Raw genomic sequence first — 26,549 nt, forward strand, 5'->3', positions numbered from 1 at the left:
ATATTTTAAGTTGCTTCTATAGCTAAGCACCCGAACTGGAAATCACGTTTTACGGACCTTCCTGAACGTGTAAGCTCTGCAACCTGTGCCTAACGAAAAGTCAGATCTTGCACATGAAAATGTAAGAAATTTTACGCATTTTTACTACTTTTTTTCCTGTTTGCATTCACTAAGGTCTTATGGCATTACTATTCTACGTTAAGTTCTCAGTGAGGAAGACAGTTTTCGTTACACAGAAACCTGTAATAAGGATGAAGTGTGGTGTCCATTTAAGAACCTCTGCAGGGAGAGAATTCTTTAAAGAGTGTGCCATACGGACACAAACATTACATTCGCTGCCCTGTGAAGTTTGTTGACAACCACAGCCTGAGTAACATTCATAAATATAACACACACACACACACACACACACACACACACACACACACACACAGAGAGAGAGAGAGAGAGAGAGAGAGAGAGAGAGAGAGAGAGAGAGAGAGAGAGAGAGAGAGAGTAGTTAATTATAAATGTAAACTGAATATAAAAGACAGGAAGAATTAATAAATCCTGGAAGTGGTCAGCAAGTGCCATATTTTCCACTGAGAAGACGCAACATTCGTTGTAAAACTGACTCTGGCCGTGCCATAGCGACGGATCGCAATTATTATCCATGCAAAATGCAAATAACTAGCGATATGTAGTGGTTGTTACTGTGTCGTTGCCCTCATTCCGAAGACGAGTTTGATGCAGACACTTCACATCTGCTTAACTAGATCGAGCCAGCTTACTACAGAGTCAGATAATCAACCACTTCAATTGTAAATAATTTTATTGGTTAAAAACGGTTTATTATCTTACTACAAATCTCAGTTGCTGGTGTCCTCCAAACCAAATTAAGCCTTTGTCTCCGTATACAATTTTTGCGCCGCACACTTCCCTCCATCAGCAAATTCACAATTCCTTGATGCCTCAACAGATACCCGTCAACTGATCCGTTTTTTTTAACCGAATTGTGCCACAAATTTCTTCTTCCCCAATTCGATTCAGTAGGCCCTCGTTAGTTACGTGATGTAGCCTTCTAATAGTCAGCATACTTATGTACCAATAAATGACAGAAACTTCTATTCTATTCTGTTCTTGTCTAAAATGCTTATCGTCCACGTTTTACTTTCGTCCATGGCGACACTCCACATAAATACCCTCAGACCGACTTCCGAACAGTTACAGGAATTCGATAACATCGAATATAATTATTTTTCAGAAATGCTTTCCTTGTAATAACGAGGCTGTGTATTGTTTTCTTCGTACTTCCGGTATCGTTAGATGATATGCTGCGAAAATAGCGAAACTCGTGCTCCGCTTTCATTGCCTCATTTCCTAAAGAAATTCGTTCAGCATAGCCTGATATAATTCGACTACATGCCAATACCCTTTTTTTCAGTTTTGTTTAAGCTAATGGTATAACCTCATTTGAAGACACGATGTGTTCCGTTCAATTGCTCTTCGAAGTAATTTGCTGTACCTTAGAGAATTAAAAAAGTCGTCGCCAAATGTGAACGTTTTTATTTCTGCTCACCGAACTTTAATTGTTTCTCCAGATTTTTCTTTGCTTTCCTTTACTGCTTGCTCAATATAGAGATTGGAAAAACATTGTGAAGAATCTAGAAAACTGAAACTTCCTGGCAGATTAAAACTGTGTGCCGGACAGAGACTCGAACTCAGGATCATTGCCTTTCGCTGGCAAGTGCTCTACCATCAGAGCTATCCAAGCACGCCCCGTCCTCACAGCTTTACTTCTTCCAGTGAGGACGGGGCGTGAGTCGTGCTTGGGTAGCTCAGTTGGTAGAGCACTTGCCCGCGAAATGCAAAGGTCCCGAGTTCGAGTCTCGGTCCGGCACACAGTTTTAATCTGCCAGGAAGTTTCATATCAGCGCACACTCCGCTGCAGAGTGAAATTCTCATTCTGGAGCTAAGAAACTGTTTCACTGCCTTTTCATCTGCTGCTTTCCTGTCATGTACTTCGACTCTCATTCTGTAGTCTTGTTTCCGTACAAGCTTCCTCTTAAGCACCCATCATCACTGATACTGTCAGAATTTCAAAGGATGTGCTCCAGTCAAAACTGTGAAAAGCTTTCTCCAAGTCTACCAATGCTATAAACGCCGTTCTTCCTTTCTCTACTTCTGTACAAGGCATAGTCAGCTCATCTTCATCGTTACTTCCCGCCAGCAAATCCAGGAACTGAGTCGAGCGTCGACGGACGGTCGCACGGTAGTGCTCTGGAGCGCAGTCGGCCGGCGCCCCCTGGGGGCCAGCAGCGTCCGGCGAACGTCGCGTCAGGCCGGTCACACGTCGCGAGGCTAAGCTGCTTATCCGCAGCCGCCGTGACGTGGCGCAGCTACGTGCCTGTCTGCAGGCTGTCGGGCAGCGTTACGCTGATAGCCGGCCGTCACCTGATCTCCCAGTCGCTGCACGACACTGCCTGCGGAGTGTACCTGCCACCGAGGCAGCACAGCGCAAACCGAGAGGCGCCTCTCGTTCTCCTCCAGGTGGCCATTCCGCGCTACCTTGGCAAGGTGGCTGTCGCCAACACTGTTCTGTCGTTCGGGACGGTTAGTTCTCCCGCAACTGGAGGCGAGACAGTGGAAAACCAGCAGCCTGTTCTACATCACACTGCTGGCAACTGTCAGACGTAGAATATCATTGAGATTATTGCTCTAGACTTGAATCATCAGTTATTTCGCTGCGTGCCAATCAGTCCTCTTCGTCTACTTTTAGTGTCTCACTTTCTATTTCTCTGCCTCGTGATGACTGGGTGTTGTGTGATGTCCTTAGGTTAGTTAGGTTTAAAAAGTTCTAATTTCTAGGGGACTGATGAGCATAGATGTTAAAGTCCCATAGTGCTTAGAGCCATTTTTTAGTGTCTCACTTTCTAAACTAATTCCTCCAGTAGCGCCTGAATTCGGTCTACTATAGTCCATTGTCGTTGTTTCAGTTTTGTTGACGTTTACCATATAACCACGTTCCAAATCGTATACCGTTTCTTTACCATTGACGTCGTCTATTTTTGTCAGTAATGTTCCGAGGCTTACTTGTAGTCTTGAAAGCATGTTTAATTTTTTACGGAGAGAGGGTGCTGGCCTCCCGTCCAACCTGCGCTGTTACCCTCACAGCTTACAGGACTGCTGGTTTTTCTTAAGGGGGTGGCTCTCCTCAGTAGTTGGGTTATAAGTAGGAATAGGAAAATTGAAAAGACGGCCTCGGGCCTCGAAATGGACTTCCATAAGCTGCTTGTTTTTGAGAGAAAAGTGCTTCGGAAGATCTTCGGTCCGGTTCTGGATGCAGATACAGAGGAATGGAGGATCAGATACAACCAAGAGCTTGAGGAACTATACCAGCAGCCCAACATAGCAGGAACTGTCAAAGCCAAACGAATGCAGTGGGCCGGCCATGTGGCCCGGATGGAGGATCACAGATGGCCTCGGAAGCTCCTGGATTTCACACCTACAGCAAAGAGACCGCCAGGGAGACCAAAGAAGCGTTAGAGAGATGGACTCCATGAAGATTTAAACCAAGTGTCAATAGCCACAGAATACAGTGGAGGAAACTTGTAGATTCGTGCGGTCCACTGGGACTGATCACGTAGTAGTAGTAATACTTACCATATAACCTTTTTTTCTGTTTAAACACTGTCCACTTTATTCAACTAATCTTCCAAGTCTTCTGCCGTACTTTGCAAAATTACTGCAAATCTCGAAGTTTTGACCTCTCTCAACTATAATTCTCATTCAGATTTTCTTCTTCGTTTTTGTTGTATTCGTCAAATGTACCCCGTGCCCAACAAATAATTGCGACAGAAAGAGAACACCGCCTACAGCAGAACGTAGTTGCTGTTATGAGGTGTCTCGCTTTCACGCAGCAACGACACAGCCTCGTCACAGGGCCAAATAGTGTAAGCAAACTGTGACAAAACTGAAGGCGATACATATTAGCAATAATTTACAATAACTCATTAATAGCCAGCCACTGGTGGCCGACCGGTTCTAGGCACTACAGTCTGGAGCCGAGCTACCGCTACGGTCGCAGGTTCGAATCCTGCCTCGGGCATGGATGTGTGTGATGTTCTTAGGTTAGCTAGGCTTAAGTAGTTCTAAGTTCTAGGGGACTGATGACCTCAGAAGTTAAGTCCCGTATTGCTCAGAGCCATTTGAACCATTTTGAACTCATTAATAGAAAATAAGCGTTTTGTATATTGAGTGTGAACATGCCTCTAGACTGCGACCACCGCCTACGTTTATTCAATAGTTTGCTGTCGGACAACTGAAGAGGGGTGGCGATTACATCAAGGTACCTAGACGGTAATTGAACCCTATCGTGTATCTGAACCAGCTTCACACTGTTTCCTGTGCTTACAGAGATCTGTAACTAACAGTATTTTTGAACTGATGAAAAGGCACTCACGTAAATACAGTTTATGACTTCTTGAGACAAGTAAATGGTTCCTAGTCTCACACGCTCTCGCAACACCCACTCCTTATAACCAAAACAAAAAGTTGAGCTTGGTAGTTACGTTAAGAAGAATTAAACTGACTCGCTAGCTCACAATACAACTCCTTCCATTATCCGATAATGTTGACGACCACCTTAACAAAATTCGAACTTCGTCTTGGAACTGATGTAAAATTACGCGATTTCTCTTCCACATACGTGGCGCTATAGAAGAATGGTGAAGATCAGATGGGTAGATGACATAGCTAATGAGGAGGTATTGAATAGAATTGCGGAGGAGTTTGTGGCACAACGTGACTAGAAGAAGGGATCGGTTCGTAGGACATGTTCTGAGGCATCAAGGGATCAGCAATTTAGTATTGGAGGGCAGCGTGGAGGGTAAACATAGTAGAGGGAGACCAAGCGATGAATAAACGAAGCAGATTCAGAAGGATGTAGGTTGCAGTAGGTACTGGGAGATGAGGAAGCATGCACAGGATAGAGTAGTATGGAGAGCTGCATCAAACCAGTCTTAGGACTGAAGACCACAACAACAACTTTGCAAATATATTGACAAAACTTCGTCCATATGTATAGAACGACTTCCTCTATTCACTGTACTCCTCATAATCTTGATAATGCAGACACTTCGTCATCAACTTAAACTTCCTCTTACTGTGTGACATCACGTCGACCTTCGTCATCGGCCACCCGTCCAACACTGAACTGCTTCTCTCGCGCGATTTAATTAGGGAAATCTTCGCTCCTTGCCGCGAACTGTTCCTTGTGGAACTTTCTAGAAGGTTAAAGATATAGTATATACCGGAAGTAAGAAGGTGTGACCGGTTATTAGTAAGGGTATCAATAATAGTACTGTTACAGACTCATCGTAATTTTAGGAATTTTGTCAGTAGTTAGTAGTATGAAAATGTAGTCTATATTCATACGATAAATTAGAATTATTTATGTCAAATCTTGTAGTAAACATGCTGGTCATGTTACGGCAGGTTTTGTAGTATAAAGCATAGAGAATATCTTCCGCATAAGATTAACATCGTTCGTGCGAATGCACGCAGTCGTAGACGTGAAGGCATAGTAGTAATTGCGACGTATCTGTGGTGTGGAACAGACGTACGTGTTGGTGTGCAAATGCCGGAGTGATCTGCGTGGAAAGTGTTGGTGCAATATATAGCCAGACAAATTAGAAGTGGCAAGCAAGTATTTGGGCACAGTATGTGGCCGCAAGAAGATTATGGAAATAATGGATGGTACTGTTTGGCTCAAATTTATTCAGGCTGCTCGCTAATCAAGAGACGTCTGTTGCCAGTAATGGATCTCGTAACAAATAATGCATCCTATCGCAAAGTAAGATCCATCCATTATTATGTGGCTGTGTAACAGGCATACCAGCGTCTTAATAGCTTTTTGAAATACTGCGTCGTGTTTAGTCAAGGAGCAGACTTGTCGAGAGGAACGTCAGTGACTTGACTCGTTAACCATCAGCGGTGTCCTGTTCACTCACCATAAATTCCGACAAACTCTCAAGTGAAAGAAACAGTCAAGGGAAGTGAAATCTAGTTTAATTTACAGTTCATTTTCAATCAGGTACTTATTTCGTTCAAAAGCGGTAGTAGTTCAGATAGTATTACAGTACCAGTGACGTTCAGCTTAAATTAAACGTGATTTACAGAGAAGTTCATATTCTATGACAAAAGAATGCTTTCTCTCGTGTAGGTAAAGTATTTTTAGAATTGTTGTATTTTGAAGATGATACTGCATGCATTCATCATCGGCGTAGCAATAGTGCTGAGAAATAGTTGTTGCAATGAATGGAAGCTTTTACTGCACCTACTTGAAAAGCAATCAGTTGCAGAGTATTAAGTAAAGAATGATAAACAGTTTTTGTCACGATTAAGCATATTTTCAAACAAACAGCATTGTTGTAAGTTACGTAACATAGTATAGTTCCCATAAAGTACTGCTAGTCATTGCCTGTTATTGGTGGTCACTAAGGTAATTAACTTCATTACATCCCAAATTTACGTCTTTTATGTTCATGTCACTAGTATCTTTTACATCTAAGTTAGCGCATGTGCATTTTGTGCAGTTGCTTTGTCTTCCTCAAACGATACGTTATTTCAAAGTCATTACCCTTTTATTGTCCAATCTACAAAATCTACAATCATTAACTCTATATTCTGGCATTCAAAATTATGGTCAACTACAATGAAACTACTTTTTTAAAAATTTCGATCGTTACTGTACACAGTAACGAACACCCACTCCCGACAGCGATCGGGTTGTAACTATCTGCATTCTATCGGGAAGCATTGATCTTAAGCCTGATGCCTTGTTTGCATTAACAGCGGAATGTCACGTACACGTATACGTGTCATAAGAAAATCTTGCAAATATCGTAGGATAAAAGTATGTTAAAGTCTGACCATGATTTTCTCCGCCTTACGTCCTTCAAAAATGGCTCTGAGAACTATGCGACTTAACTTCTGAGGTCATCAGTCGCCTAGAACTTAGAAGTAATTAAACCGAACTAACCTAAGGACATCACACACATCCATGCCCGAGGCAGGATTCGAACCTGCGACCGTAGCAGTAGCGCGGTTCCGGACTCAGCGCCTAGAACCGCTAGACCACCGCGGAAGGCTATGTCACAGCTGTTAGGCTCTGTTCTGCGTTACTTTCACAACCAGCTGCTCACAGCTCGGTGCAGAACGACTAGCACGGCGCTACGCCTGTCGAGGTGGCAGGGTGGACCGCTCGGCCTGGGCTACTGTAGGGTTCTGTCAGTGGGAGGGGGGAGGGGGTGATAGCGCGCTGCGGCCGGAAGCGTGCGGAGGCCCCTTCCTGGCTGGGTTGTTAGGCAGGCTTGTTAGGCGCGGACGTCGACGCCCAATTTGGAGGCCCGGCGGCAGGTGGGGTCGCCAGGGACTCGCGGCGCACGCTGAGGCCCTCCGGCGCGCGCTGTAAGCCCGAGCGGCCGCACAGTAGCAATATCCGGCTCTACGGAGTCAGCAGACACAGGCATTTTTGTCGCAGCGCTAGTGTGCCGGGCAAAATATTAATCACCACACCGGAGACAGCACGCTGCCACCGTGCAACACGGCCCCTCGATAATAGCTTCGGTTAGACGAGCAACAGGGTTCACAAGTTTTTTTCGATCATGCCACTCGTTCATCTTTAGCTCCCGTGGAGCTACCAAATTGCTCGGTATTTGATTCTCCCATCTCACTTGCTGTACCAAGTGGTTTCACACATTTTCCAGGAGATTAGAATCGGATGGTCTAGCCGGTAAGTAGAGCTGTTGTAGAGTATCCGAATATTCTGCAAATGTGTCACGTGTGCATGCAGCCCTGAGGAGACACCTCTAGTCGTCTCGCGGTCCACATTGTACCGGCACTAGTCGGTCACCGGCAGTGCTCAAGTGTACATCCCGGCCAGTGTTCAGTCACGTGCGAAATACATCCTCAAATAACTGGGAACCACCTCCGGTCTGAACCACACACCGCCACACACTGCCGGCTAAGCCGGCCGCGGTGGTCTCGCGGTTCTAGGCGCGCAGTCCGGAACCGTGCGACTGCTACGGTCGCAGGTTCGAATCCTGCCTCGGGCATGGATGTGTGTGATGTCCTTAGGTTAGTTAGGTTTAAGTAGTTCTAAGTTCTAGGGGACTGATAACCACAGCAGTTGAGTCCCATAGTGCTCAGAGCCATTTGAACCACTGCCGGTTAATCACCTCATCCGGCACTCAGTTCACTCGTCACCTCGTACCACCTGACTGCACTACATTCTCCCACTCCGCCACTGCCCACTTTCTTATCGGCTGTCAGCACATATTTTTTGTCGAGGTACTCGACTTCAGATGTCCAATTCCTGCAGTTCTCTTCACAGTGATCGCTCAGAAACTCCTTGAAGGGGAATCTCCACTCATCCACAGCAGAAACTGTGAGTTTTGAGATCGACTGCCGCTGGCAAGACGTGCCAATTGTTTCCAGAGCCTGTTACCTTGGATCTTTTTGTGACAGCTATGTTTCCACCATGTTACATGGCTGCCAGTGGTACAGCATTCCTTATAGACACTCTGCGGTGTCAGATGAGCTGTTTGGTCCTTAAGGTGACACAGATCCGATCCTCGGTCATCGGCAGGAAAGAGGTCCGCACCCATCCCCCCCCCCCCCCCCCCCCCAATAAGATCGTGCGATTTTCATAGAAAAAACGTTGCGCAATGGATAATGTCTTATTAAATGAAACTTACTAGGAGTAGCCCTGTTAAGCATGAAAATACGGGTGCCACACCTCACATGGATATATTAGTGAAGTGATTCATCAAATTACTAAAGAAAATTAGCGATCACTGTAACAGTTTTGTGTATTCTCGTAAAACATCAAACAAATCATTTACTCAATGAATCAAGCGTATAAACATTTATTAAGTGGACAAGAGATTCTAAATACGAATTGTAGCCTCTCCACCGGTTGGTTAATTGATAAAAGCACTATGTCCCCTGTACGGCCACTTACTTGCAAAAAGAGATTAGTGATGTAAAGAAAGATCCCACACTTCCGACAAAGCGTATGATAGGTGCAACAAAAAAAATGGTTCAAATGGCTCTGAGCGCTATGGGACTCAACTGCTGTGGTCATTAGTACCCTAGAACTTAGAACTACTTAAACCTAACTAACCTAAGGACATCACACACATCCATGCCCGAGGCAGGATTCGAACCTGCGACCGTAGCAGTCGCACAGTTCCGGACTGCGCGCCTAGAACCGCGAGACCACCGCGGCCGGCTAGGTGCAACAAGCTGGTTGTCAACATAAAATCTTCTCAGCGATGTGGACAAATTATTTTCGTGTTCCCCTTATCGCTGCCAGCCGAGACGGCCGAGCGGTTCTCGACGCTACAGTCTGGAACCGCGCGACCGCTATGGCAACAGCTTCGAATCCTGCCTCGGGCATGGATGTGTGTGATGTCCTTAGGTTAGTTATGTTTAAGTAGTTCTAAGTTCTAGGCGACTGATGACCTTAGAAGTTAAGTCCCATAGTGCTCAGAGCCAATCCTAAGGAAATGCAATCCGAAAACAAAGGAAGTGGGTTACAGTACGCTTGTTCGCACACTGCTCTAATACTGCTTACCAGTGTGGGATCCGTACCAAATGGGGTTGATAGAAGAGAGAGAGAAGATCCAACGGAGAGCAGCGCGCTTCGTTACAGGACTATTTAGTAATCGCGAAAGCGTTACGGAGATGACAGATAAACTCCAGTGGAAGACTCTACAGGAGAGACGCTCAGTAGCTCGGTACGGGCTTTTGTTAAAGTTTCGAGAACATACCTTCACCGAAGAGTCAAGCAGTATATTGCTCCCTCCTACGTATATCTCGCGAAGAGACCATGTGGATAAATCAGTGAGATTAGAGCCCACGCAGAAGCATACCGACAATCCTTCTTTCCGCAAACAAAACGAGACTGGAATAGAAGGGAGAACCGATGGAGGTACTCAAGGTACCCTCCGCCACACACCGTCAGGTGGCTTGCGGACTATGGATGTAGATGTAGATCTCCATTCAAGCTCTCTACCTGGTTTAAATATATGCGAAGTCTCATTAAAACTGTCAGGGATGATCCAATAAAAGAAATAAGTATCACTTTTCTTTAATTACGAGTAATTCTTTCCTTCGTTACACTGTGGTGCAAAATCGTGCAAGGGATTTTCCGGTAATCTGGAAACGAGACTCGTAATGAGGCACGCGTAGTGCCGGGGCGGGACAAACAGCGGCCGCTGGTGCAACGCGCACTCTTCCGACTTCAAACAGGAGCCTGCGATGACAACGTGCCCGCCTCTAATTAGGCCCGGCGTGTACCAGCGCGGCGGCGCGGCTGCACGCGTCATTACGGATTCATCATGGCGCCGCAGTGCACTCGTATATAATATTTGTGTGTGTGTCTGTGTATGCCCGCGCAGCGCCAAGCCCCACCCTCCCATTGTAATGACGCACGCGTTATTGTAGAGCGTGGGCGGCTGCCAGGGGTACGAATATAAATGTCGAGAGACGGCGCGGCCATATTTGCCCACTCCAATCAGTGCAATTATATGGGTGGCGGGGGAGGGGGGCGGTCGAGGCCGTTGGGGCAGCCGGATAATGAATTGAACTATGGCAGAGTACACATGCAGAACAAATAGCCGTCACAAGAGCTAATTAGCAACCGGAGGATGATTAATGAAATGGCATTACACAAGAGGTTTTGTTGACTTGGTGGGGCGGCGTGGACCGCGTCCGATTATTCGCCAGTCGAGCTCTCGCTGCGAGATATCGCCGCGCCGCGCGATGCTCTTTTGTCGCGAACCGTTATTTCTGCCCACGCGGTCGCCGCGGCATTCCACGGCAAACACAAACTTTCTTTTTACTTTTTCACTGTTCAGCTCGTTACTAATAGATGCTTCGTTAATTCTCTGTAGGTTCCTTTTTTTGTCCCGCGTATCCGGTTACAGAATTTTAACCGCACGGTATCGTGTTGTTATTTTTTCCTCTTTGTTAGCAGTGCTACTCAAATAATCGAGCGATATACAACGCATTATTTTCCTTTTTTCCTTTTTTCTTTAATTCTCATGTCAATGCTTGCTTGTAAAATGTATCTTCCTCCTTTCTGCTTCAGTGTTTTTGTAAAAATAGTCTTAATAAGAGCTGCTACCCTCGCTTTAACCTGCGGGCCGGGTTCAGGACTATTGATAAATATCTTCAAACTACAATAGGAAGGTTCCAAGATCCGACCGTTGAACTCGAAAACTTACAGCGCAAATAATCACCGCACTGTGTACAACTTACTCGTCGCCACTAGCGTGGAAATCTCCACAAATACAAAACAGGATAACACCCGAAAGCTGCATTGGAAGAGTCACTTCAAAATCTAAACACGTTCTCAGACATAAGAGCTGTTTTTTTTTTTTTTCACTTAAGATAAATCTCGCCTTTGCTGTCTCTTCCGACAAGAAAACCCACAGCTAGCTAACACCCAATCACACTCGCCTCAACGCAACACTTGTCCGGAAAGAATAAGATAGGTGATAACAACTCCACACTTACGGACGTTAACACAATTACGAATTCTTATAGCTTTCCTTTATACCTTGCCTTCTCGGCCGGCCGAAGTGGCCGTGCGGTTCTAGGCGCTGCAGTCTGGAACCGCGACACCGCTAAGATCGCTGGTTCGAATCCTGCCTCGGGCATGGATGTGTGTGATGTCCTTATGTTAGTTAGGTTTAACTAGTTCTAAGTTCTAGGGGACTAATGACCTGAGAAGTTGAGTCCCACAGTGCTCAGAGCCATTTTTTTCCTTCCCGACGGGAGTGAAAAGTCCCGTCCATTTTCTGAAGTCGTAAAACAGCATGGAGTTCAACATTCTGCCTGGACGTTTGTGTACCTGTGCTGTAAAACATGTAACTTCCACAGTTATTAGCATGGTCATCAATGAATTTTATCACTGATTTCCTCCCACCTTGAATTTTAATCCCACTGCTAAACTTTTCAGTTTCATAGTTTGATGCATTATGGATGTTGAATTTTGTGGCTGTTATTGAAATAAGTGTTGATAGTGGAGATCACAACCAGACTCGCAAACTTTCAAAAAAGATTTAGTTTAGTGTCGTATCCTGTTTCGGGAAATCATGACTATTTCAAATACGTAGACTTGTTTCCCTACTACATTATGCTCGTCGACAGCATGTCATCCGCTCCTACAATGCGTGAAAGTATTTGAGTGGTTAACGCCATTTCATATGCCGTGTAGGTGACTTAAATAATGCACAAAAATATGCTAATGTGACTGCAATTAATAACACACAAAGTGAACAAATTATTCGCATTTACATCGTCATTTCGTCTACTTTCTACAGTATGCATTTCTGAGAGGATGTAGACATACACCACACAAACAACCGTGGCATACCAACATTACAGAATTATTCACGTCAGATTCACCTTTACACATGTGTTTTACGCGTAGTTTGTTTCTTTACAGTACAAACATTACTCACTAAGCAAAGGTATCACTCGCTTCCTAGCAAGCAAAGATCTCAACCATCCATTGTCAGTAAGAGAAGTGCAAAAATTTAATAACAGAAAAAAATTCTTTATCTGTAAGAATGCACTTATTGTTTAAAAGCCATAAGACAAATTCTGTTACAGGGGTTTTCTTCTGGAGTAATTGACGATGGAATTATCATAAAACATGATAGTACTATCATTAGTGTGCAAATAAAATGATCAGATTTATTGTTGAGCCCCTCAGCGGACACCCCACCCTTTGGTGAGTTCGTGCTTCGCTACCACGGGGGCCCAGCCTTTGCAGCACCTTTTCCCTTCTGTGCTGCATTTGTGTCCTCCTGCTATTCTTTTTCCGCTTCCTTGGGGAACATATCAGAGATATCTTTTGGGAATGTGTTCTGCATTTTCAGTAGCCTGTCATCAGAATAGTCGACACGTTATTTCTTTCTTTCTCCGTTCTCCATCTCCTATCCTTCCTCCGCTTCAGCGTTTGAGTTCTTCTTTGTTTTTTCTTCATCGCTGTGCTCATCTGAAGGCCGGCCCACGCGTCTGACGCATAACAGGTGAATGGATAATGTGTGATTCCTAGCCCCGTGTCGACAGGCAGGGTTTTCATGCACTCCCTGGTACAGGCCAGGCCCAGAGAGGGGTGATTGCCTGAGGTGTTACCTTCATAACTGGCAATTGGTTTCTCTTTCTCAGAAGTTCGGGAGGGGTGACCTCAGTTGTGGATAATCACCTAAAGCGGGTAAGCACTTATCTGAGGAGAGGAAGGGGGGGGGGGGGGCGCAGTTGGAAGGAGCGAGCCATCGGAGACACTGAAAATCATGAGGGATTTACATGCAATGAGCCAATCACCATTTCAGTTTAGGTCTACCAAACGGAAATGGAATGAACCTAAAGACTGAAAGACTCGCCCAGCTGCACTTCCGTTCCTCGTCGTATCACATACTGAAAAAGATCAGTCCTTTGCTACGGTTAATGCGTTTATAATTCAGAAAGGTGTTAGCCACGTGAAAGCCTGCTGTCCTTTATGCAATGACACCTTTCTTTTGGAGACGAATCTTGATTTTCAAGCCCAAGAACTGCTTACAGCTGCTCTCCTTCACGGCTATCCCATTCGTGTTGAGGCCCAGTGAAGGCTGAATTCTTTACACTAGGCTGCTCGATGGTTTGACAGAGAGAGAAATTCAAACTTGCCTCTCTGGTCAAGCCGGCCGGAGTGGCCGTGCGGTTCTAGGCGCTACAGTCTGGACCCGCGCGACCGCTACGGTCGCAGGTTCGAATCCTGCCTCGGGCATGGTTGTGTGTGACGTCCTTAGGTTAGTTAGGTGTAAATAGTTCTCAGTTCTAGGGGACCGATGACCTCAGATGTTAAATCCCACAGTGCTCAGAGCCATTTGAACCATTTTTCCTGGTCAAGGCATCACTGCAGTCCATCAGGTAAGGAAAAGGTTGATGCAATCTTAGCACCAACACGCACTCTTTTGCTCATGTTTGCTGGGATAGTGTTTCATCAGAAATCAAAGCAGGCTATGAAGTCATTTCCGTCCAACTGTACATTCCAAACCGTATACGTTGCTACCAGTGTCAACGTTACAATCACTGTCCTGTCGAAACACTGCCAAATGTGTTACTTGTGGTAGGGATGGTCATGAAGGCGATTGCCTGCCTCCTCCTCTCCGTATCAATTGTAATGGTGACCATGCAGCCTCGTCCCGCAAATGTCCTGTGTATCTCGATGAGTGGGCCATCCAGATCTGGGTGAAGGAAAATGTATCTTACCCTGTTACTCGCAAGTTATTGGCTAGTCGAGAGCCCTGCATTTTACCACCTGATACAGTACCGTTCTTAGCACACTTCGCTTCACGAAGGACATGATAACGCAGGCTTGCAACCTCAAGTTCAGCAACGTGGTTGTAAAATCTCTTGGTGTCATGGTAGTATCCCCGTCTCCTTCTCGTACAACAAACCACCAAATCGTAGCCTCCTGTCGCGAAATCACCTGCTACACAACAGGCCGGTGGGAAAAGTCAGAAGGATTACTCCGTGAGCACATCTTTCGTCCTTCCAGCTAACAAACATCTTAGTCTTTTCTGCCAACCAGAAAGGCTCTTAGAAATCCAAAAAGGGCCAACGGTCTTCTCACTAGCCGACTCGGCGATCCTCTTCAACGGCGTCGCCACGTGATACCCTCACCTGGCCAACCGCTGTTTCGCCGGTGTGCACCACCACCCGTTATTCTGCCCTTGAATCTGCAGGCCGACCCATTGAGAATGCCGATGCTTCTGTCAATCTGATAGAACAGGATCCTCCAGCATCTGCGACCTGTAACAGTGAGTTCACGATGGCTGGCACTAGGCAGCTGAGAGATGACAACCCTTCATTTTTTCCCTCCTCCCTTTTCCCACCATGACACTCCTTCAATGGAGCGTTTGTGACATTAGATCCCACAAGGAGGAAATATGACTGCTCTTGGAATCGCAGCGTCCAATCGTTTTCTGCTTCCAGGAAACAAAATTGGGCCCTTTAGAGTGCTTTGACCTCTCGCATTTCTTTCCATTTCAAATGGCTCTGAGCATTATGGGACTCAACTGCTGTGGTCATTAGTCCCCTAGAACTTAGAACTACTAAAACGTAACTAACCGAAGGACATCACACACATCCATGGCCGAGGCAGGATTCGAACCTGCGACCGTAGCAGTCGCACGGTTCCGGACTACGCGCCTAGAACCGCGAGACCACCGCGGCCGGCGTTCTTTCCAGTCCGCTTTGACCTTTCCCCTGAGAACGGCATTCCATCTCATGAGAGAGTTACGCTTCCCATCCGGGATGACGTTCATAGTCACACCATCTCATTGAACAACTGGCTGCAAGCTGTTGCAGTCCCCATTTTCCTTCCTCTCTTCACCTTTTCTCTTTGTAACGTCTACATCCCTCTTGGTGTCACCAGGGAAGACTTCGTCCACCTTATTGGTCAAATTCCTCACCCCTTTTTGCTGCTCAGTGACTTTAATACACATATCCCATCTGGGGCTTCCAGCATGTGTCCAAGAGATGCCGTTTTGGCTGACCTTCTCAATCAGCTTAACCTCATCCGCCTTAAAACTGGCGCACCCACATTTCTTTCAGACTCCACACACACCTAGTCCCATTTGGACCTCTTATACTGAACTGCCAAGCTTTTCTATTGTGTGGAGTGGTCTGTTCTCTCTGACACATACTCGTGTGCTGTCCGTTTGTTGACTCCTGCCCCACCTACTTGTAAACCCAACTGGCAGTTTTCTAAGGCTGACTGGAGGCTTTACCTCTCCCTGTCGACCTTCACGGAGCAACATTTACTCAGTTGTGTGACCAGGTAGAATACTTAGCGCCGAAGAATATTCCATTCCTCGTACTTCACCTTTACCACGGCACATCCTACTCTCTTGATAGACTGAGGCGTGCCGTGACGCAATTCGCGCGCGGAAACGTACTCTCCGCGTTTTTAAACGTCTACCTGTGATGATGAACTTTGTTCATTATGAACAGTTGCGTGTGCAGAGTCGTCACATCCTTCACGACAGCAGAAAAGCTAGCTGTATTTCATTTACTAGTTCATTTAGCAGCTCCACTCCCTCTTCTGTCGTGTGAGCCAACCTCTGGCGGCTCTCTAGGACCAGGGTCCCTTCTACCATTTCCAACCTTACTGTAGTGGATGATGTCACGGTGGGTTCTACAGCTATCTCCAACACCTTAGGCTGCAATTTTGCGGAGATTTCGAGTTCCACAGACTATCATCCTGCCTTTTCCGTAGGAAACGAGTGGACGAGGCTTGGGTGATACCCTTCTCCTCTCAGAAACGTGAATGCTGCAATGTCGCCTTTACCATGGGGCTAGATCCTGTTCTCACTTTATCCCAGTCTACCGCCCCAGGGCTGACACTATTCACATTCAGACGTTGCAAATGGGCAGATGGCACGTTTCCAAGAAACTGGCCTGAAGTCCTGCCATACCTATAATTAAGCTCGCTAAGGACAAACACCTTCCTTCTAGCTAGCGCCCATTTCACTCACTAGCTGCGTTTGCAAGGCGATTGAACATGTGACTCATGCCCAGCTGATATAGTTGCTCGAATCTCTCAATTTACTATCAACTGCGCAATGTGGATTCTGAGTTCGCCGCTCTGCAGTTGACCATCTAGTTACCTTGTCAACCCATGCCATGAACGGTTTTCTTCGGAAATATGACTGTGGCTGGGTTATTTGATTTAGCCAAAGCGTAAGACGTATTATGGTGGACTGGATTTCGCTTTTCCACTGATAAAACCGTTTGTATGAATTTCTGGCGGCGCAATGGGTTTCTTGCTCTGCCTTTACATATTGGGCCTGTTGATCTTACATTGGCTGAAACTACGTAATTCCTCGGGCTCGTGCGTGACAAGAAGCTTCCTCGGTCCTCCCATGTGTCTTACCTGACTACCTACTGTACTTGGTCCCTCAGTGTCGTTTGTGCCCAAAGCAGTACTTCCCGGGAGCGGATCAGACCATTTGTACCAATCCCTTTTCCGTTCGAAAGTAGACTGTGGGTGTTTCATTTGCACATCTACATGTCTATCCATGCTACGCTGTCTAAATACAATCCATTATCGTGGAATCTGTTCGGCCACTGGCGCCATTTACAGTAGCCTGGTTGAGACACACTATGCAGAAGCTGCCGAACTACCGCTGTCATACCAGCGTGGTGTGTTATTTGTCTGCCATGCCGGACCAACCATCCAATGTTCCCTTCTTCGACGACTCCTTTGACTGCCACTATGCGGCGCTTCCTACTTTCATTTACTTCCTGGAATTTGCTACAGCAGCTTAGATTTACGCTACCTGCCACTTTCGCGATGGGTGTAAACTCTTCAGCACCTTAGCTTCATGCAGCACCCCATGTTCACCAAAGAACTTAATTCCCCTCCTAAGGGAATTAGTCCAGATTCGATCTATCACGACCTTCACACGGAACTTAGCGATAGTACCTTTGTGTACACTGATGCCTCTCGGACGCTCCGTTGTATCGGGTGTGCCTCCGTCGTTGGCGCCTACGATTTTCGGTTTTGGCTTCTGGAAACTGCTCAGTATTTACACCAGAGCTATTCACCCTGTACTAGGCCACGAAGTACATTCGGTGACGCAGGCTTCTGAATTGTGTCATCAGCTCTGGCTCTGTCAGTACTGTTCAGACCCTGTGTGTGCTGTACATACCCCGTCCCATAGTGCAACAGATCCAAGAGAGCTTCCACTTGCTCATTCTTGAGGGAGCCACTGTGATAATCATCTTGTGGTTTGTGGTGTTGCAGTTCTTCTTGTTACGTTCGTGCTTGCACGAAAATGGGACGAGGAATTCCGACTTCTGCAAGACACGTTTTTTCAGTTTTGTTTCGCCCAGGCATGTTTCAGCACTGTTTGTGTGACCTTCAGTGGGTCACTTTTATTTTCTGACTGTAAAATTGTTTTTAGGTATTAACATTTGGCGAAACTTTTGGTACATAATATTTACAATTTTGAATGAATAATTGTTGTAAAATATTATACATTATTTGTTCATAGTTCATAGCTGAGATATGTATTAACGACCTGATGCACTGTGTGTTGTTTATAACATTATGTCAATGTTCTATTTATACCTTAATTGGCAATTACATCTTTGGCTAGTTCGCGGACTGTACTGGACGGCCTAGGAAATACATTCACTATAGCTGCAATCGTGGAATCGAGTGCTTCTACTGTGAATGTCATTGATCCTGATGATCAACTCCTGACGAGAGCTGCGGAACAGGAATATTTAACGGGATCTAGTACGAGACTATGACGCAAGGTTCTGTTCGTAATGACCTAATGTGTCGACTTTATTCTGCTATATTAACGGGCTGTCCACTGCTGTGTCGATCGCTTGCTATGTGCTCGTGCGAAAGAAATAGTCTCTTGTAACATGCATCATGAGCTAAATTCACTTGCTTCACTTCCTTTGGTTTTATATCGCAGTCTGTTGTGTGCTGAATGTGTACCCTCACTCAGCAAGGGGTGTCCACCTGACCCACTTGTCGCATACTTGCTTGCTTTTGTCTCTGGCATGACGCAAATTTGCCCGTGGCAATGTGAATGAGTATTAATTTTTCTTTATTTCTTCTTTTTTTTAGTTTCTATCCCTTTACTATTCTGTTCCGTGACAAAATAAGAAAGTGCCTGTTAAGAGATTTGACTTTCGAGCGCCTGTGCTGTGCTTAACTTGCTCGAATAGCTTGAAAAGAATCTGCAAGAAGTTGTTTGTTAGTACTTCTATGTCTAGTTGATAAATGTACGGAGTGAAGGTGCGAATCCTTTATCTGCTTCACTGGTTCTGGTCCGTGCACGCTCGTAAATGGTACTATGCTTGCTTCTCGATTTACACAAATTAGGATCTATAGTGTCGGAGGGAGCCCCCAGTGCGGCCATGTAGAGTGGAGAGGCGGCGCGTGCTGGAACTGGAAGCTCCCCGACTCCTGGAGAGACGGCATAAATCTCTTGCTGGCCGGCAGGTGATGCGCTTTAATGAGCGCTTGTTATAAATCCGCGGCCCCACATCCATTAAAGCAAATTGACACGTACGCGCGCCATGTTTACACCGCGCTTGTTAGGGCCCGCGTAACGAAGGCCGGGAAGGCGTCGTGGTGGGGGGGTGGGGAAGATAGGAGTGGGTTCTTGTCAGAGGCGGCTGTTGCCTCTCTCCTCTCCTCTCCTCTCCACTCGGCTCGCCGCTGCCTGCGGGCGGGGTGCTAGGGACGCAGTCAGTATTTAAAGCGGCGCTAAGCCTAAACGACCGCGAAAAAGAAAGACGACAAAATCACTTTCGAAAATTAGAACATTGTCGAGTGCTGTTAAGTGTGACACATTTCTGGCATATTAACGTATTCACCGGGAGTTGACTGCATAGAGTTACATCCTGCGACTGTGAAGTCACTGGCTCTAATCTCGATATAACAACCTTTATTTTACTTTGATTTACATTTCAGTTTATGTTAACGAATAGAAATGTTGATTATCAAATAATGAATCACATCTTTTTATTTTTAATGACTAATCGTGTGAAAACGTGAGTAGTCGCAAGAAATTAAATTCGATAAAAAAAAAAAAGGTTCAAATGGCTCTGAGTACTATGGGACTTAACATCTATGGTCATCAGTCCCCTAGAACTTAGAACTACTTAAACCTAACTAACCTAAGGACAGCACACAACACCCAGTCATCACGAGGCAGAGAAAATCCCTGATCCCACCGGGAATCGAACCCAGGAACCCGGGCGTGTGAAGCGAGAACGCTACCGCACGATCACGAGATGCGGACTAAATTCGATACAAAAGTGAAAATTTTATTTCTAGAGATGGAACGTTATCATTCATGTATATAACATTTTTGTATTTAAAATACAGCACTTCGCATTTCCTTAGCGAATTTTAATTGATTTTATACCGCCAGTAATTAAAACCATGTTTTTTAATTAAAAAATTAGCTGTAACCCACAACTGCCCTCGCATATAAGTAGTTTCGTTATGATTTGTAATCATGTAAAAGTAAGCTGTTGTGTATGGAATAACATCAGCTCCCCTCACATGTTTTCCTGCTTGGTTAAACGTACCTCGTTATGTGCTCCCTCCCACCCCTTCTCAACACCCCTCCGTCCCCCCCCCCCCCCCACACACACGAAATCAAATACTGCACCAAATCACGACGTGGCGCACGCAACATCGCTGCCAAGTGGTGCAGGGACAGCTGCATTACGCTATTGAATTAGCTATTCGTTATACAACGTATACAAGTTTAAATTTAATATTTTTTCACATCTTTTCTGTTCATTGATGAAAGAAAATGTATTCCACTCACTACTACACCCTCATAGAATTACGTAATTTCATTTTCTGCTGTAGCCTATGTTATTCTTCAGGGTTCAAGCTATCTCCATACCAAATTTAATTGAAATAGGTTCAACGGTTCAGTCGTGTAGACGTATCAGTATCAGACAGTCTTACCTTCGCATTTATAATATTAGTATGGATATGATTCAGTATCTGTTAAATAACATACAATTTGATAATAAACATATAATTTATGTAAAAAAAGTAGTTGCTATAAACAAGAATCGAATCAGCGGCTTGACGGTTACAAGACTTCTAAACCACTCACTCAAAACCACTGACTGTGTTAGTAAGCTAGAAATGTTTTCTACTTAGTAGCGCTCGGAAATCTTCTAATTTTTGAAGGCAGTTATTTCGAATTTCTTTCTTGAGAAGTGTATAGTACTAATTTAGGAAATTTATTTCTACGCACCGGCCGGTTTGCCCGTGCGGTTCTAGGCGCTTCAGTCTAGAACCGCTCTACCACACTCTGGTCCAGAGTGAAAATCTCATTCTGGAAACATCCCTCAGGCTGCGTCTAAATCATGTCTCCGCAATATCCTTTCTTCCAGGAGTGCTAGTTCTGCAAGGTTCACAGAAGAGCTTGTGTGAAGTTTGAAAGGTAGGAGACGACGGGGCGTGAGTCAGGTAGTTCAGACGGTAGAGCACATGCAGCGAAAGGCAAAAGTCCCGAGTTCGAGTCTCGGTCCGGCACACAGTTTTAATTTGCGAGGGAGTTTCATAGTGGAACCCAGTTTGATACCGTATTCCTTGATTTTGGAAGGCTTTTGATACAGTAGCACACTGTGGCCTAAAAAGGTAAGCTGTCATCGATCCGCAGATTGATTTGAAGGCCACAGCGCGTCAGTGGGCATGATCGTGTGCTGCTGCCTTCCTCAGACCTTTCACCCGGAGAGCCACCTGCTTGCCGTGGGTCCTGTACTGTCTTCCAGGAACAAGCAGAGCTTTTAGAACGTAGCTGGCTACACGCCGGCGAGAACGCCCTGCCGCCACTGCCGTCTGTCAACCTCAAATTATTTATTCGATCTTTAGAGCTGCTATGGAGGCTTAGCACCTCTCGTCCCTCCCACACAATTAGCGAACGGGACAGAAAGTGGGCGAAGTAGCAATGGCACACGAAGTTGTCGCTGCCACACACAGTAAGGTGATTTGTCAAGTATTGGTGTAGAAGAATCTTCCGATCGACTAACACCTGAATATTGCTCGTCAGTATGAGATCGACAACAGATAGCACTGATAGGGGAAATAGAAAGATGCAGAGAAGAGCAGCGCGTTTCGTCGAAGTTTCAAACAGTAAGCACGAAAGCGTCGCGGATATGCTCTCCAACAGCAGTGGCAGATTTTACAAAATATGTGTGGTTTAGTGTTAAAGTTCAGAGAACATCCCTTTCTAAAATTCTCAACCAAAACATTACTTTTCCAACGTAAAATTATGGAGACTGGAGCTCACAATCGTTTGTGGGCGGACCAGCAACGGGAAAGGACGAAGGTGACACACACAGTGTCTTTGTCCGTGCACCATCAGATGGCTCGAACAGTCGGTACATATATAGCTGTAGGTTTAGAGTGCAGGACGTTATCCGAAACGGCAGTTTATCGGACTTTGTAAGAGAGAGGGTCCAAATGTGTACAATACCAGGTGAACGTGTGACTCTGATGTCACGTGCTCGTTGCGAGTGTCAGCTTACACATCTACATCTACATGATTACTCTGCAATTCACATTTAAGTGTTTAGCAGAGGGTTCATCGAACCACAATCATACTATCTCTCTACCATTCCACTCCCGGAAAGCGCGCGGGAAAAACGAACACCTAAACCTTTCTGTTCGAGCTCTGATTTCTCTTACTTTATTTTGATTCATTCCTACCTATGTAGGTTGGGCTCAACAAAATATTTTCGCATTCGGAAGAGAAAATTGGTGACTGAAATATCGTAAACGTCTTTGCTTTAATGACTTCCATCCCACCTCGCGTATCATATCTGCCACCCTCTCTCCTATTACGTGATAATAGAAACGAGCTGCCCTTTTTTGCACCCTTTCGATGTCCTCTGTCAATCCCACCTGGTAAGGATCCCACACTGCGCAGCAATATTCTAACAGAGGACGAACGAGTTTAGTGTAAGCTGTCTCTTTAGTGGACTTGTTGCATCTTCTAAGTGTCCTGCCAATGAAACGCAACCTTTTGCTCGCCTTCTCCACAATATTATCTACGTGGTCTTTCCAACTGAAGTTGTTCGTAATTTTTACACCCAGGTATTTAGTTGAATTGACAGCCCTGAGAATTGTACTATTTATCGAGGAATCGAATTCCAACGGATTTCTTTTGGAACTCATATGGATCACCTCACACTTTTCGTTATTTAGCGTCAAATGCCACCTGCCACACCATAAAGAGAACTGCTCAGATTGTCACCCAGGTCATTTATATAGATCAGGAACAGCGGAGGTCCCAGGACGCTTCCCTGGGAAACATTTGATATCACTTCAGTTTTTCTCGATGATTTGCCGTCTATTACTACGAACTGCGACCTTCGTGACAGGAATTCACGAATCCAGTCGCACAACTGAGACGATACCCCATAGGCCCGCAGCTTGATTAGAAGTCGCTTGTGAGGAACGGTGTCAAAAGCTTTCCGGAAATCTAGAAATACGGAATCAACTTGAGATCCCCTGTCGATAGCAGCCATTACTTCGAGCGAATAAAGAGCTAGCTGCGTTGCACAAGAGCGATGTTTTCTGAAACCATGCTGATTACGTATCAATAGATCGTTCCCTTCGAGGTGATTCATAATGTTTGAATACAATATATGCTCCAAAACCCTACTGCAAACCGACGTCAATGATATAGGTCTGTAGTTCGATGGATTACTCCTACTACCCTTCTTAAACACTGGTGCGACCTGCGCAATTTTCCAATCTGTAGGTACAGATCTGTCGGTGAGCGAACGGTTGTATATGATTGCTAAGTAGGGAGCTGTTGTATCAGCGTAATCTGAAAGGAACGTATTCGGTATAGAATCTGGACCTGAAGACTTGAATTGCTTCGCAACCCCTAACGTATCTACTTCTAAGAAACTCATGCTAGCAGCTGTTCGTGTTTCAAATTCTGGAATATTCCATTCGTCTTCCCTGGCGAAGGAATTTCGAAAAACTGCGTTCAATAACTCCGCTTTAGCGGCACAGTCGTCGGTAACAGTACCATCGGCACTGCACAGCGAAGGTATTGACTGCGTCTTGCCGCTTGTGTACTTTACATACGACTACAGTTTCTTCAGATTTTCTACCAAATTTCGAGACAATGTTTCATTGTGGAACCTATTAAAGGCATCTCGCATTGAAGTCCGTACCAAATTTCGCACGTCTGTAAATTTTAGCCAATCTTCGGGATTTCGCGTTTTTCTGAACTTCGCATGCTTTTTCTGTTGCCTCTGCAACAGCGTTCGGACCTGTTTTGCGTACCATGGGGGATCAGTTCCATCTCTTAAAATTTTAGGAGGTATGAATCTCTCAATTGCTGTTGCTACTATATCTTTGAATTTGAGCCACATCTCGTCTACATTTGCATAGTCAGTTCGGAAGGAATGGCACAATGTGGCACTTGGTGAATCCGTGTGGAGGGTGCAAGTGTGAGCTTGTTACGGAGGGCGAGGCGCACCCTCCGCCAGCTTTGTGTGACACCTGTGTCTAAGCAGCCGTCGCGTGTTGTTGCAGCCGAGTCTGATGGCCGCGGCCGGGCGCAGCAGGCAGCGGCAGCTGGCCGCCTCGGCAGACATCCGGCTCCCCCTCTGAGAGACATGCACGCCACCGACAATGGCACAGGTAAGTCCCATCTGCATCTACAGCCACATGCACTGCTGTACACACCTGCACACGTCTCGCTCCTCCAAGACACATGCACACCATCCACTTGGTACGGGTAAGCCTAATTTACAAGTACGTCTTTTATAGTGCGTCCCGAAAGAGCTCACATTTCATCTCTGAAAGAAATACAAGCCACTGACAATGGTGCAGTTAAGGCTCATCTGCATCTGAATCTACATCTACATGTACATTTATTGGTGTCACCTAGACAGACCTCCTGCTCCCCTTCTAGGAGACGTGAACGGCGACAGCTTTATAGAGGTGACCCAACCTATACGTGCGTCTCCATCTACATCTACTGGTGTACACTTCAGAAAAGTTCCCAGTCCTCTTCTGAGACACATGCAAGCCACCGTCCCTATATCTGCATCTTAATCTACGTCTAGTGCTGTATGGTTCGGCAGCCCGCCCGGTTGGTCGTGCGGTGTAATGCACGGCATTTCGGGTGGTAAGGAGCGCCTTGTCCCCGGCACGAATCCGCCCGGCGGATTTGTGTCGAGGTCCGGTGAGCCGGCCTGTGGATGGAAATCTGCCTCGGCGGATGAGGGATGGTATCCCTTATTCCGCCTCAGCTACACTATGTCGGCGATTGCTGCGCAAACAAGTTCTCCACGTACGCGTACACCACCGTTACTCTACCACGCAAACATAGGGGTTACACTCGTCTCGTGTGAGACGTTCCCTGGGGGGGTCTACCGGGGGCCGAAAAGCACAATAACCCTGGGTTCGGTGTGGGGCGGCGGAGGGGTAAAGTGGACTGCGATAGTCGTCGTGGGGTTTGTGGACCACTGCGGCTGCGGCGGGGACGGAGCCTCTCCGTCGTTTCTAGGTTCCCGGTTAACATACAATACAATACAGTACAATACAATACATAAATGCAGATGTCCCACATACTCTCTGTCTGAGAAAAGCAAAACACCGCTTACGGCATCGATACGGCTCATCTACATCAATATCTATATCCACATGCACATCTATCACCGAGTGTCTTCACAGAGCTCTCATATCCCTCTCAGAGAAATGCATGCCACTGACAAAGGCACAGGCAAGGCTCGTCGACATACACATCTACCTGTACTTTGCCTCTAACTCTACTCCTGCTTCCATTTCTACCCATACACCTGGTGCTGTACACCTACGCAGACCTCGCACTCCGCCTCTGACAGACGTCCTCCACGTCCCGCGCTGTGCCGCTGCTGCTCATCTTGAGGCCAGCCCTGTATTCCCAGCTGTGCTGTCTCCCTCTGTGCAAAATATCGCATCTGGCTGCATACACTCTCCCATCGGCCAAACGCATACAGTGCATTTAAGACATCATTTAGCAACTTAAAGGGACTGCAGTATTTGACGTCATGGGATCTAAGGGTGTAAGAACACGAGAAACCTAAAATCCGCTTTGTGTTTCCCAGACCAAACAGACATTAATCAGGAGCTATCTACTGGCATATTTATTGCCTTGTTGTAGGTACAGTTCAACTGTGGAAAGATAAAAGGTACTTTATCAGGTTCCTGTATTGTTCACCAGCAATAACTTGCACTTTGTGTGAAGCTTCGTGAAGTAGTAACACACAATGGGAGCCTTACCAATTTTGTGGCTTACCATTGTGGAGCAGACAAACCGGCACGTTTTTAGTCGACAGCCAGTCACAAAAGTGTTTCATGAGTGGACAAAGTATGCGCAACGCAACTATGGTCAAATTGTAGCGGAAAGTTTGCGTTGCAGTGGCGAGTGGCGTTGCCCCAGTGGACGAACAGCCTTAATTTATTGTAATAGTATTTGATGGCCAGTAAATATTGTAACTGTTGGAGAGTTTCCCGCAGGTCACAGCTCCGCGTTGCTGCTTTACTATTTGGCCTGGTATCAGTTGCTGCAAAGCGTCTTCTATCGCATCTAGCCGTTAAAACTTTCGAACACGGAATACTAAAACACAATTTTGTTAATTTTTTTGTTTTTATTACAGTATGAGACATACATTGAGACAGAACAATGTGAAAAACAAGTGTTACACACATTAATTAAACAAATACAGGGTATTTTCAAATAGTTCACTGTAAAAAAAACTATTTTTGTTCATAAGGTAAAATGCATTTCTTTCACGCATTTAGGCATAGGACAGCTGACAGATTTCTGTCTGCTTCTGTGATGTTCCTTCTTGGTTGATACTGTGCTTCTGTTGCGTGTTTTTCAACTGGAATAACAGTTTTCTTTTGCTCTCACTCTCTGTAATAATGCAAGACATCA

General features: G+C 45.7%; 1 protein-coding gene across 2 annotated transcripts in view; it reads left to right on the plus strand.

Moving 5' to 3' along the window:
- LOC126281633 (LIM domain only protein 3-like) overlaps positions 1-26,549 on the plus strand; it is a 1,631,617-nt gene that overhangs the window by 1,079,477 nt on the left and 525,591 nt on the right. For both annotated transcript variants that reach the window (XM_049980762.1, XM_049980763.1), the window contains exon 4: positions 24,158-24,265. In XM_049980762.1, the coding sequence (XP_049836719.1) occupies positions 24,241-24,265 (25 nt within the window). In that variant the 5' untranslated portion in view covers positions 24,158-24,240. The remainder of the gene's footprint in view (positions 1-24,157; positions 24,266-26,549) is intronic.

Source organism: Schistocerca gregaria, chromosome 7 (assembly GCF_023897955.1).
Source record: "Schistocerca gregaria isolate iqSchGreg1 chromosome 7, iqSchGreg1.2, whole genome shotgun sequence".
Classification (NCBI taxonomy): domain Eukaryota; kingdom Metazoa; phylum Arthropoda; class Insecta; order Orthoptera; family Acrididae; genus Schistocerca; species Schistocerca gregaria.